This window comes from Hypanus sabinus (genome assembly GCF_030144855.1).
Source record: "Hypanus sabinus isolate sHypSab1 chromosome X1 unlocalized genomic scaffold, sHypSab1.hap1 SUPER_X1_unloc_3, whole genome shotgun sequence".
In the NCBI taxonomy this organism is placed as follows: domain Eukaryota; kingdom Metazoa; phylum Chordata; class Chondrichthyes; order Myliobatiformes; family Dasyatidae; genus Hypanus; species Hypanus sabinus.
The window spans coordinates 133,164-147,674 of NW_026778972.1; the positions used below are offsets into that span (position 1 = coordinate 133,164).

A 14,511-nucleotide genomic window follows, 5' to 3' on the forward strand; every position below is an offset into this window, starting at 1 on the left:
ACGCCTTACACTGAGCGAGTAGGGCACGGTTGGAATGACCGACACCAAGATAGTGGACACGCCTTACACTGAACGAGTAGGGCACGGTTGGAATGACCGACACCAAGATAGTGGACACGCCTTACACTGAACGAGTAGGGCACGGTTGGAATGACCGACACCAAGATAGTGGACACGCCTTACACTGAGCGAGTAGGGCACGGTTGGAATGACCAACACCAAGATAGTGGACACGCCTTACACTGAGCGAGTAGGGCACGGTTGGAATGACCGACACCAAGATAGTGGACACGCCTTACACTGAGCGAGTAAGGCACAGTTGGAATGACCGACACCAAGATAGTGGACACGCCTTACACTGAGCGAGTAAGGCACGGTTGGAATGACCAACACCAAGATAGTGGACACGCCTTACACTGAGCGAGTAGGGCACGGTTGGAATGACCAACACCAAGATAGTGGACACGCCTTACACTGAGCGAGTAGGGCACGGTTGGAATGACCGACACCAAGATAGTGGACACGCCTTACACTGAGCGAGTAAGGCACAGTTGGAATGACCGACACCAAGATAGTGGACACGCCTTACACTGAGCGAGTAAGGCACGGTTGGAATGACCGACACCAAGATAGTGGACACGCCTTACACTGAGCGAGTAAGGCACAGTTGGAATGACCGACACCAAGATAGTGGACACGCCTTACACTGAACGAGTAAGGCACAGTTGGAATGACCGACACCAAGATAGTGGACACGCCTTACACTGAACGAGTAAGGCACAGTTGGAATGACCGACACCAAGATAGTGGACACGCCTTACACTGAGCGAGTAGGGCACGGTTGGAATGACCGACACCAAGATAGTGGACACGCCTTACACTGAACGAGTAAGGCACAGTTGGAATGACCGACACCAAGATAGTGGACACGCCTTACACTGAACGAGTAAGGCACAGTTGGAATGACCGACACCAAGATAGTGGACACGCCTTACACTGAGCGAGTAGGGCACGGTTGGAATGACCAACACCAAGATAGTGGACACGCCTTACACTGAGCGAGTAAGGCACGGTTGGAATGACCGACACCAAGATAGTGGACACGCCTTACACTGAACGAGTAGGGCACGGTTGGAATGACCAACACCAAGATAGTGGACACGCCTTACACTGAGCGAGTAGGGCACAGTTGGAATGACCGACACCAAGATAGTGGACACGCCTTACACTGAGCGAGTAAGGCACAGTTGGAATGACCAACACCAAGATAGTGGACACGCCTTACACTGAGCGAGTAGGGCACGGTTGGAATGACCATCACCAAGATAGTGGACACGCCTTACACTGAGCGAGTAGGGCACGGTTGGAATGACCGACACCAAGATAGTGGACACGCCTTACACTGAACGAGTAGGGCACGGTTGGAATGACCGACACCAAGATAGTGGACACGCCTTACACTGAGCGAGTAGGGCACGGTTGGAATGACCAACACCAAGATAGTGGACACGCCTTACACTGAGCGAGTAGGGCACGGTTGAAATGACCAACACCAAGATAGTGGACACGCCTTACACTGAGCGAGTAGGGCACGGTTGGAATGACCGACACCAAGATAGTGGACACGCCTTACACTGAGCGAGTAGGGCACAGTTGGAATGACCGACACCAAGATAGTGGACACGCCTTACACTGAGCGAGTAAGGCACGGTTGGAATGACCGACACCAAGATAGTGGACACGCCTTACACTGAGCGAGTAGGGCACGGTTGGAATGACCGACACCAAGATAGTGGACACGCCTTACACTGAGCGAGTAGGGCACGGTTGGAATGACCAACACCAAGATAGTGGACACGCCTTACACTGAGCGAGTAGGGCACGGTTGGAATGACCGACACCAAGATAGTGGACACGCCTTACACTGAGCGAGTAAGGCACAGTTGGAATGACCCACACCAAGATAGTGGACACGCCTTACACTGAACGAGTAAGGCACAGTTGGAATGACCCACACCAAGATAGTGGACACGCCTTACACTGAGCGAGTAAGGCACGGTTGGAATGACCAACACCAAGATAGTGGACACGCCTTACACTGAGCGAGTAGGGCACGGTTGAAATGACCAACACCAAGATAGTGGACACGCCTTACACTGAACGAGTAGGGCACGGTTGGAATGACCAACACCAAGATAGTGGACACGCCTTACACTGAGCGAGTAAGGCACAGTTGGAATGACCGACACCAAGATAGTGGACACGCCTTACACTGAACGAGTAGGGCACGGTTGGAATGACCGACACCAAGATAGTGGACACGCCTTACACTGAGCGAGTAAGGCACAGTTGGAATGACCGACACCAAGATAGTGGACACGCCTTACACTGAGCGAGTAAGGCACAGTTGGAATGACCGACACCAAGATAGTGGACACGCCTTACACTGAACGAGTAGGGCACGGTTGAAGATCTTCCTTGGCCAAAGGATATGGAGGATGTTTCGCAGGCTCATGATGTGGGACGACGATAGTCGCCCTCTCTCTTGCACACGCGCCAGAACTCTGACCCGTTGAAGAGCGTGGACAGGTCACAGCTCCGGTACAGCTGCGCCTTGGTGTGGGCGCCCCACTTGGTTACGCTGCCCATTGACCTGAAGTGACCGGTTAACCTGCCATCCCTCACGTCCTCAGGGTGCAGGAGAGCACCCGTGGGAACCCAGATGGAGAACGTGCACTCTTCACAGACTGTACTGGATCGATTGCGAGATATGCACGCAGTGGATCGATCATGGGGCGAGTGGGAACGGGCCAGGGAGGCCTGGTCTCTTTTGTTTCACCCAGGGATTTCGGCCGCACGCGTTTCAATCTCTAGCGGGCCTAGTTCATCGCTCCTGCACTGAGTGTGGCTAAAATGACACAGTGAAAATATTTAGTCCTATTTAATGTTGTCGTCCTTGCTCCGCACATATGCAATAGCACCCAAGGTCAATATCGAACCCAGGCCTCTGGAGCGTTTTTTTGGGGTTAGCACCATGTGGAGGCTTCCAGCCATCAGGAATTAAAGTGCAAAATCCTCACAGTGGCCCTGTTTCGGGCTAAGGTATTCAAGATTGGAGCCCCAGTTAAATATATTAGAGGTAAGATGTCTGCCCCAGCATCCAGGACATCTTCAGGGAGCAATGCCTCAAAAAGATGGCATCTGACGTTAAGGACCCCCGTCACCCAGGACGTGCCCTCTTTCTCATTGTTACCATTAGGGAGGAGGTACAGGAGCCTGAAGACACACACCCAACGATTCAGGAACAGCTTCTTCCCCTCTGCCATCAGGGAGGAGGTACAGGAGCCTGAAGACACACACTCAACAATTCAGGAACAGCTTCTTCCCCCTCTGCCTTCAGGGAGGGGGTACAGGAGCCTGAAGACACACACACAACGATTCAGGAACAGCTTCTTCCCCTCTGCCATCAGGGAGGAGGTACAGAAGCCTGAAGACACACACTCAACGATTCAGGAACAGCTTCTTCCCCCTCTGCCTTCAGGGAGGGGGTACAGGAGCCTGAAGACACACACTCAACGATTCAGGAACAGCTTCTTCCCCTCTGCCATCAGGGAGGAGGTACAGGGGCCTGAAGACACACTCTCAATGATTCAGGAACAGCATCTTCCCCTCTGCCATCAGGGAGGAGGTACAGGAGCCTGAAGACACACAGTCAACGATTCAGGAACAGCATCTTCCCCTCTGCCATCAGGGAGGAGGTACAGGAGCCTGAAGACACACACTTAGCGATTCAGGAACAGCTTCTTCCCCTCTGCCATCAGGGAGGAGGTACAGGAGCCTGAAGACACACTCTCAATGATTCAGGAACAGCATCTTCCCCTCTGCCATCAGGGAGGAGGTACAGGAGCCTGAAGACACACAGTCAACGATTCAGGAACAGCATCTTCCCCTCTGCCATCAGGGAGGAGTTACAGGAGCCTGAAGACACACACTCAACGATTCAGGAACAGCTTCTTCCCCTCTGCCATCAGGGAGGAGGTACAGGAGCCTGAGGACACACACTCAGCGATTCAGGAACAGCTTCTTCCCCTCTGCCATCAGGGAGGAGGTACAGGAGCCTGAAGACACACACTCAGCGATTCAGGAACAGCTTCTTCCCCTCTGCCATCAGGGAGTAGGTACAAGAGCCTGAAGACACACAGTCAACGATTCAGGAACAGCTTCTTCCCCTCTGCCATCAGGGAGGAGGTACAGGAGCCTGAAGAGACACACTCAATGATTCAGGAACAGCTTCTTCCCCTCTCCCATCAGTGAGGAGGTACAGGAACCTGAAGACACACACCCAACGATTCAGGAACAGCTTCTTCCCCTCTGCAGTCCGATTTCTGAATGGACATTGAACCCCTGAATGCTAAGGCACTACTTTTTGCATTATTTTAACTTTATATTTAGGTCTTTTTTTTTAGTGTAATTTACAGGTTTTATTATTATGTATTGCAATGAACGCATAGCAACAAATTTCATGACTACACTGGTGATATTAAACTGATTCTCATACTAATACTTGAAATAAACTCTGACCTGCTGAGTTCCTCCAACATTCTGTGTGCGCTGTTTTCAATTCTGATCTCTGTGCTGGAAACCAAACTTCATTAAAAAGGCACAGATTAAGAATACAGAAAAAGGAATATGGGGAAGGGCTGAATGAGAACAACAAAGAGTGAGCGGGGAGCAGACAGAAGGCAGTCTGTTACCAGATTACTGACTTATTACCGTGTTGGTCTCTCAGCTTCTTCCCCTACGCCATCAGATTCCTCAATGGTCAATGAATATGACATGATTGTTCTTGGCAAATTTTATCTACAGAAGTGGTTTGCCATTGCCTTCTTCTGGGCAGTGTCTTTACAAGACGGGTGACCCCAGCCAGTATCAATACTCTTCAGAGATTGTCTGCCTGGCGTCAGTGGTCGCATCACCAGGACTCGTGATCTGAACCGGCTGCTCATACGACCGTCCACCACCTGCCCCCATGGTTTCACCTGACCCTGATCTTGGGGCTAAGCAGGTGCTACACCTCGCCCCAAGGGTGACCTGTAGGCTAGCGGAGGGAAGGAGCACCTTACACCTCCTTTGGTAGAGACGTATCACCACCCTGACACACTACATTTCAAAATTATTTAGAATGCAAAATAGGCCCTTCTGACCCTTCGAGCTGCAAGGATTAAATCTCCCGATTTAACCCTAGCTTAATCATGGGACGATTTGGAATAACCAATTGACTTACCAACCAGTAAGTCCTCGAACTGCGGGAGGAAACCCACGCGGTCACAGGGAGAACGTACAAACTCCTTACGGACTTGAACGCGGGTCACTGGTACTGTGGAGTGTTGTGCTGACCACTGTGCTACCGTACCAGTGGCATGGTGGTTAGTGCAAGTACAGACAGCATTTGTCAGCATGTGCAGTCCGGAGATTCATTATATTTAATTAATTAAATTTGATTTCGATATATATTCCTTATTGCTATTACCGTTATGTGTTGGAACACCCTGCCACTGCAAAACGTGTTTGAAACGTTTGCCAGTGATGTTAAACCTGATTCTGACTCAGAAGTCATTTAGGATTCGGGAATGCACGGGGAGTGATGTGAAAGCCGGTTATTGGGTGGTTACATTTCTACATTCCATTGCTCAGTCAGTCTTTGAGTTCGTATCAGCTTGGAGGATTGGATCTGAAGCCTCTATCGGTCAGGGTTGCATCCGAGCTGTTAGATACACCGGCCTGCTCAGTGCGATACGGAGAGCGAGCTGTTGCCCGTGTAGCGGGCTCCCCCTCTCCACGCAGCTGACGAACCCAAAGGAACGGCACAGAGCGACACGGCTGGGCACCAGCGGCGTCGCAGGGGTTGAGCTCAACGTGGGACTGCCGCGGGGACTCCAGCTCCGGATTTTCCCCACGGGGTTTCACCCGGAGCCTTGCCCGTCAGCGGGTGTAGGCACAAGGCAGTGGGGGTTTGTGATTGAAGTTTTCCCTCTCCGAGGCGAGCTGCCAACCGCGGCTGACGGGCACCATCTGCCCGAAGTGACTAGTTGTAAGGGACCAGTAACCCGCCTTTGCCCCTTCTCCTATCGGGAGAAACGGTCCCCCCAGGCTTAGTGGCTAAGGCCAGGAGCTGGACTTGTTGTCAGAGGCTATTTCAGACACACGTCTTTGGGAGCATTTAATAGGTAGTGGGAGCTTAACCCAAATATCTCCTCTGGCCTTAACGATCCAAGGATTGGATCAAGCAGCCACAGGAACAGGCTGTTTGGTCCACAAGGTCTATTTTGAACACCACTCCAAATTAGTTATTACTGATACAATATCCTTAGATGAAGTGGGTCTCAGGTAGAACGAGGGAGATAGGCAAGGCAGAAATGTACAGTGGTACCGAGAAAAAGTCTGTTCAATGACTGAACTGGGTTATGTGGACCGCGAGACAGTGAAAAGCTGTGACTCGTGGGCCACCCGGACACACCACGCCATACATCGCGGTCGAGGAGACACGAAACAGAATGCAGCATTATGCAGCTGCAGTCACAGAGACAGTGCACGGGACTAGGCAGAGTAATAGTTCGGCATGGATTAGACGGGCCAAAGGGCCTGTTTCTGAGCTGTAGTGTTGTTTGACTAAAGGTTCAGCATTGATTCGATGGGCTGAAGGGCCTGTTTCTGAGCCGCAGTGCTCTATGACTTGATTCAGTGCCGGTATCTATCACTGTTGGTGATAGCTGATCTGTTCAGAAATACAGAAAATAAGGGGGGGGGTGTGGGGGTGACTTCTGAAGTTATTTTGGATATCCAAATCGATTGTGAACTGTTAAAATACGTCTTGGTTAGAGCACAGTGACTCAGATTTATTTGGCTGTGAACAGTTTCAAGTAGTTGGCATTCGGTGTGGGCGTTGGGGGAATGAGGAACAGGAATAACTCAAATTCAGAGACAAACACGGGAAACCTCCGACCTTTTATTGAAATAACTGCAAAGTAGACTGACTCTCCCCAGTCCTCAATGGGTCTCATCAATACTAGAGCGGCTCCTCAGTCCTGTTGGTGCTGTGCTAGCCGACTCCGACTTTACCTCCTCTCCCTGACCTTTCTATCGTGTGGGGGACGCCCATCTCATTGGCCCTGCGTGAGGGGGAATGAGAACACACACACACACAGAAACAGGCGCGCGCACACACACACACACACACACACACACACACACACACACACACACACACACACACGTCAGTCAGGTAAAACACATAATGCAACTTCCAAGTTACAGGCCCACATCTGCTCCACAATTCAAAGAGAGATACGCAGCTGTGGCTGGGCATTTTGAAAGTTAAAACACACCAAATCCTGGGGGAACACCGCAGGTCAGGCAGCGTCTGTGGAAATGAATAAACAGTTGACGCGTCAGGCTGAGACCCCTCATCAGGACTGTTTATTCGTGTCCACAAACGCTGCCTGACCTGCTGAGCGCCTCCACCATTTTGTGCGTGTTTTGCCTCGGCTTTCCAGCATCTGCAGATTTTCTCTCGTTTGTGCTTTCGAAGGTTGCTCTGCTATCTTATTATTCAATTAGTCTTGTCTTGAGTTTTTAAAATCAACGGGGTATTGGGTCAAATGCCGACTTAACGTAGACCAATAAAGCACAGGAACTTCTGGCTCACAACATCTATGCTTAACATAGCTCTAAACTTAGACAAGCAGCACTTAACACACAATTAATAGTCCCACACCCAACTCCAAGGCTGCTTTCAAAAAGAGAGTTGAAAGTTACCGAATACTGACGGGCTGAGATAGAGGGCGTTTCCTGCAGTGGCGCGAGTCTAGGACCAGAGGGCACAGCCTCAGAGTTGAGGGACGTCCATTTAGAACAGGGTTGAGGAAAACTTTCTTCACCTGGTGGTGGAGGACCCATGGACTGTGTGGTGCCAAGTCCTGGGGTATATTTAAAGCAAAGGTTGATGAATTGGAGCATTAGGGGAGAAGGCAGGAGAATGGGGTTGAGAGGGATAATAAATCAGCCATGGATGGAATTTATATTTAGACATCAGGTGCAGGAGTAGGCCATTCGGCCCTTCATGCCAGCACCACCATTCAATGTGATCATGGCTGATCATCCACAATCAGTACCCCGTTCCTGCCCTCTCACCATATCCCTTGACTCCGCTATCTTTAAGAGCTCAAACTCTTTCTTGAAAGCATCCAGAGAATTGGCCTCCATTGCCTTCTGAGGCAGAGCATTCCACAGATCCACAACTCTCTGGGTGACAAAGTTTTTCCTCAACTCAGTTCTAAATGGCCTACCACTTATTCTTAAACTGTGGCCTCTGGTTCTGGACTCCCCCAACATCGGGAATATGTTTCCTGCCTCTAGCGTGTCCAATCCCTTGAAAATCTTATATGTTTCAATCAGATCCCCTCTCATCCTTCTAAATTCCAGTATATACAAGCCCAGTCGCTCCAATCTTTCAACATATGACAGTCCCGCCATCCCAGGAATTAACCTCGTGAACCTACGCTGCACTCCCTCAATAGCAAGAATGTCCTTCCTCAAATTTGGAGACCAAAACCGTACACAATACTCCAGGTGTGGTCTCACCAGGGCCCTGTACAACTGCAGAGGGACCTCTTTGTCAAGAAATGGCAGAGCAGACTCGATGGGCCAAATGGCCCAATTCTGCTCCTATGCCTGATGGCCTCGGCCTGCTGTCCACCCTGTGTCTTAACTTATGAGATGATCTCTCAACTGAGAAACGGACTGTTTCTGGTTGTCTTCTTCACTGTGAGTTAGTGAAACTTGCCCGCCTTGTCTTCTACACAACGGGTTTGACGACAGAAGTCACTTTACAGAGGCCTGGGTTAACCCAAAGATGGAATGGAAATGGACAACTCCTTCACAGTTGTTGTCGCTTTCTCAATCCCTGTGGTGCATCGGGCAGCATTTTTGCTGCTTCCATATCACTTGAGTTTTTTGTTCATGAGTCCAAGTTGCTAGCTCGACTTTCCTGCATGGAGTGTGAGAGGAGCTGGCCGGATCCGAAGCTGGGGCTTTCGTCTCGGTCCGCAATCACTTCACTGCGGTCCGGGTTAACCCAAAGATGTCTTGGAAAGGGACAGATGTTTTCAATTTTGCCCTTTAAGCAGCAGGCCGGATTCAACCTCAACCTTGTTTTGTCTGAACATCAAACTCTTAGCTTAACGTTTAGGTTGAGTCACACAACGGGACAAGGAAGATTCAGGAAGGAAGGCACACATTCAGCGATTCAGGAACAGCTTCTTCCCCTCTGCCATCAGGGAGGAGGTACAGGAGCCTGAAGACACACACTCAACGATTCAGGAACAGCTTCTTCCCCTCTGCCATCAGGGAGGAGGTACAGGAGCCTGAAGACACACACTCAACGATTCAGGAACAGCTTCTTCCCCTCTGCCATCAGGGAGGAGGTACAGGAGCCTGAAGACGCACACTCAACGATTCAGGAACAGCTTCTTCCCCTCTGCCATCAGGGAGGAGGTACAGGAGCCTGAAGACGCACACTCAACGATTCAGGAACAGTTCTTCCCCTCTGCCATCAGGGAGGAGGTACAGGAGCCTGAAGACGCACACTCAACGATTCAGGAACAGCTTCTTCCCCTCTGCCATCAGGGAGGAGGTACAGGAGCCTGAAGACACACACACAACGATTCAGGAACAGCTTCTTCCCCTCTGCCATCAGGGAGGAGGTACAGGAGCCTGAAGACACACACTCAACGATTCAGGAACAGCTTCTTCCCCTCTGCCATCAGGGAGGAGGTACAGGAGCCTGAAGACGCACACTCAACGATTCAGGAACAGCTTCTTCCCCTCTGCCATCAGGGAGGAGGTACAGGAGCCCGAAGACACACACTCAGTGATTCAGGAACAGCTTCTTCCCCTCTGCCATCAGGGAGTAGATACAAGAGCCTGAAGACACACAGTCAATGATTCAGGAACAGCTTCTTCCCCTCTGCCATCAGGGAGGAGGTACAGGAGCCTGAAGAGACACACTCAATGATTCAGGAACAGCTTCTTCCCCTCTCCCATCAGTGAGGAGGTACAGGAGCCTGAAGACACACTCTCAGCGATTCAGGAACAGCTTCTTCCCCTCTGCCATCAGGGAGGAGGTACAGGAGCCTGAAGACGCACACTCAACGATTCAGGAACAGCTTCTTCCCCTCTGCCATCAGGGAGGAGGTACAGGAGCCCGAAGACACACACTGAACGATTCAGGAACAGCTTCTTCCCCTCTGCCATCAGGGAGTAGATACAAGAGCCTGAAGACACACAGTCAATGATTCAGGAACAGCTTCTTCCCCTCTGCCATCAGGGAGGAGGTACAGGAGCCTGAAGAGACACACTCAATGATTCAGGAACAGCTTCTTCCCCTCTCCCATCAGTGAGGAGGTACAGGAGCCTGAAGACACACACTCAGCGATTCAGGAACAGCTTCTTCCCCTCTGCCATCAGGGAGGAGGTACAGGAGCCTGAAGAGACACACTCAATGATTCAGGAACAGCTTCTTCCCCTCTCCCATCAGTGAGGAGGTACAGGAGCCTGAAGACACACACTCAGCGATTCAGGAACAGCTTCTTCCCCTCTGCCATCAGGGAGGAGGTACAGGAGCCTGAAGACACACACTCAGTGATTCAGGAACAGCTTCTTCCCCTCTGCCATCAGGGAGGAGGTACAGGAGCCTGAAGACACACACTCAACGATTCAGGAACAGCTTCTTCCCCTCTGCCGTCAGGGAGGAGGTACAGGAGCCTGAAGACACACACTCAACGATTCAGGAACAGCTTCTTCCCCTCTGCCATCAGGGAGGAGGTACAGGAGCCTGAAGACACACACTCAACGATTCAGGAACAGCTTCTTCCCCTCTGCCATCAGGGAGGAGGTACAGGAGCCTGAAGACACACACTCAACGATTCAGGAACAGCTTCTTCCCCTCTGCCATCAGGGAGGAGGTACAGGAGCCTGAAGACACACACTCAGCGATTCAGGAACAGCTTCTTCCCCTCTGCCATCAGGGAGTAGATACAAGAGCCTGAAGACACACAGTCAATGATTCAGGAACAGCTTCTTCCCCTCTGCCATCAGGGAGGAGGTACAGGAGCCTGAAGAGACACACTCAATGATTCAGGAACAGCTTCTTCCCCTCTCCCATCAGTGAGGAGGTACAGGAGCCTGAAGACACACACTCAGCGATTCAGGAACAGCTTCTTCCCCTCTGCCATCAGGGAGGAGGTACAGGAGCCTGAAGACACACACTCAACGACTCAGGAACAGCTTCTTCCCCTCTGCCATCAGTGAGGAGGTACAGGAGCCTGAAGGCACACATTCAACGATTCAGGAACAGCTTCTTCCCCTCTGCTGTTGGATTTCTGAATGGACGTTGAACCTCACGATTTATTGAAATATATATATTCAGTGTAATTCACAGTTTTTATTTTGATGTATTGCAATGTAATGCTGCCACAAAACAACAAACGCTGGTGATATTGAATTTGATTCTGATTCTCCCTTTCTGCTGTTCATCACATGGAAGGTCTGGCTTTCCTTGGCCATTGCATGCCCAGGTCAAAGGTGAAGTCAAAGTGAGTTCACCTCCATTTTGCTAGCAGAAGCTCTCTCCTCAGTTTCCCAAGTTTCATCTTCTCCTATTCCCTCCCTAAACATTCCTCGATCTGATTCGCACTCGGACTCAGACTGGTGCTGGGGTGGAGATACGTCTCTATCAGACGATTTGTGAAGTGCTCCTTCCCTGCACTAGCCTGCAGGTCACCCTCTGGCAAGGTGCAGTACCTGCTTAGCCCCCGATCAGGGTCACGTGAAACCATGGGAGCAGGTGGTGGACGGTCGTACGAGCAGCCGGTTCAGATCACAAGTCCTGGTGATGCGACCACTGACACCAGGCAGGCAATCTCTGAAGAGTATTGATAATGGCTGGGGGTCACCTGTCTTATACAGACACTGCCCCAGAAGAAGGCAATGGCAAACCACTTCTGTAGAAAAACTTGCCAAGAACAGTCAGGGTCATGGAAAGACTGTGATCGCCCACGTCATACGACACAGCGCACAATGATGACAACAGACGGCACGGCGCATAATGACGATGACATAAAAACTTAGAGTGAAATGTGTCATCTGCTTTAGTAACCACAGCACCCAAGGGTGCGCTGGGGGCAGCCCACAAGTGCCGCCACAAATTCCTGGCGCCAACGTAGCACGCTCAGCGTGCTTGTCAGAACACCCCAGAACAAGTGACTAAACAACAGCAGCAAAACAAGTCCCCTCGTTCCCTCCGTACCACCCACTGTCTCCTCTAACCCCAGGGTCGGTGTCTCTAGCCTCCAGCGGACTTGCAGGACAACAGGCTCTTTCACGAGCTGTGTGACGTGTGCTTTTTCTTCACTGTTGCTCGTTTTTGTTTGAAACTTTGTGGAGTCTGCCACCTCCAAAGGGACCTTATCACACGTCTTTACCTCCCTCACCCTCTGCTTTCTCCTTTCGTCCCTCCCCACTAATCTCCCTCCCATCACTTCTCCCTGCAAGTCCAAAGTGCCAACCCCTGCCCATTCACCTCCTCCCTCACCTCAAATAGCCCTTCCAGGTGAGGCAACACTTCAGCTGCAGATCTGCTGGGGGCACCCATCGGTGTGGAGGGTGCTCCCGATGCAGCCCCCTCTACACCGGTGAGACCCGTCGTAATTTGGGGGGTGGGGGTGGGGAGAGACCGCTTTGTCCAGCACTTCCCCTGCATCTGCCAAACGCTGAACTTATCAATGGCCAAACATTTCAACTCTTGTTCCCGTTCTGACATGTCGGTCCATGGCCTCCTTGTGTGCCAAGATGAGGCCACCCTCAGGGTGGAGGAGCAACACCTCATATTCCGTCTGGTTAGCCTCCAACCTGACAGCATGAGCATTGATCTCTCCTTCCAGTAAAAAATTCCCTCCCCCTTCACTCTACTTCTATTCCCCACTCTAGCCTTTTACCTCTTCTCATCTGCCCCTGGGTCCCCTCCTTCTTCCCTTTCCCCTGCGGTCCACTCTCCTCCTGTATCCGATTCCTTCCTCTCCAGCCCAGGCTTCATCTATCAGCTGGTCCTCCTTCCCCTGCCCCACCTTTTTATTCTGACATCTTCCCCCTTCTTTTCCAGCCTCGGCCTGAAACGTTGACTATTTATTCATTTCCATCGACGCTGCCTGACCTGCTGAGTTTCTCCAGCGTTTTGTGCGAGTCCAGTCAGGTGTACCCTTATCAAGAAAGGTTTAATACACGTAGTAGCGACTGAATTAGGCAGCTCCTGTGGCCACTGAGCATAAGCTCATGGTCTTCTGCTGCTGTAGCCCGTCCACCTCAAGACTCAGCGTGTTGTGCATTCAGAGATGCTCTTCCGCACACCACTGTTGTAACGTGTGGTTATTTGAGTTACTGTCACCTTCCTGTCAGCTCGAACCAGTCTGGCCATTCAAATCTGACCACTCTCATTAACAAAGTGCTTTCACCCACACACCTGCCTCTCACTGGATTTTTTTTGTTTTTCACACCATTCTCTGTAAACTCCGGAGACTGTTGTGTGTGAAAATCCCAGGAGATCAGCAGTCTCTGAGATACTCAAACCACCCCATCTGGCACCATCAATCATTTCACGGTCAAAATCACTGCAATCACATTTATTCTTCTCCCCCCCCCCCCACCACTCTGATGTTTTGTTCTGAACAAAACTGAACCTCTTGACCACGTCTGCATGCTTTTATGCACCGAGCTGCTGCCAGACGACTGGTTGATTGGATATTTGTGTTAACGGGCAGGTCTACAGGCTCACCGAATAAAGTGGCCACTGCAAGCAGCTGTTCCAACCTGAATTGGCGCAAGGCAGGGCAAAAGGTTTGATCCCACTTACCTCTCTCGAAGTACGGGTTGCCAAACAGGAGCTCTGGATGGGCAGAATGTGCTGTTGGAACGTTCATGCTGTAAGGATTGGCGTGTTCCAATCTGAACGCTCCACTCTGATGGTCTGTGCTGGGCCTCAACTCCTCAATCCTCTTAGTCAGTCTCTGTGGACAGAAGTCAAGTTATTGTAACCGTCCCACGCAGGGAACGAGCTGACGAAACTACCCTCAAATAAAGGACTGGGATTGTAGAACGTTGAAGAGAAGAGCAGAAGCACGTTGTGCATTTAAGCTTTCAGTAGCCTTGTGTTGAGTACCCTACCTGACTGGCAGGCCACAGTCTGTCTGGCTTCAGAGCTGTGTGTCAGACACGGCCATGAGCCGCACTGGGGCCCCACAGGGGACTGAGCTGGCTCCCTTCCTGTGCACCCCCTATACCTCGGACTTCAGGTACAACTCTGAGTCATGTCATCTGCAGAAATTCGAGTGGAGCCCCAACACAGAGGAGACGGTGATGGACTTTAGGAAGACTGCTCCCTGTTACTATCGACGGGGAGGA

At 51.2% G+C, this 14,511-nt stretch overlaps 1 protein-coding gene across 3 annotated transcripts in view; it reads right to left on the minus strand.

The window, feature by feature from the left end:
* Positions 1-14,511, minus strand: part of LOC132385643 (tax1-binding protein 1 homolog B-like) — a 132,617-nt gene that overhangs the window by 13,295 nt on the left and 104,811 nt on the right. For all 3 annotated transcript variants that reach the window (XM_059957830.1, XM_059957829.1, XM_059957828.1), the window contains exon 14: positions 13,964-14,117. In XM_059957830.1, the coding sequence (XP_059813813.1) occupies positions 13,964-14,117 (154 nt within the window). The remainder of the gene's footprint in view (positions 1-13,963; positions 14,118-14,511) is intronic.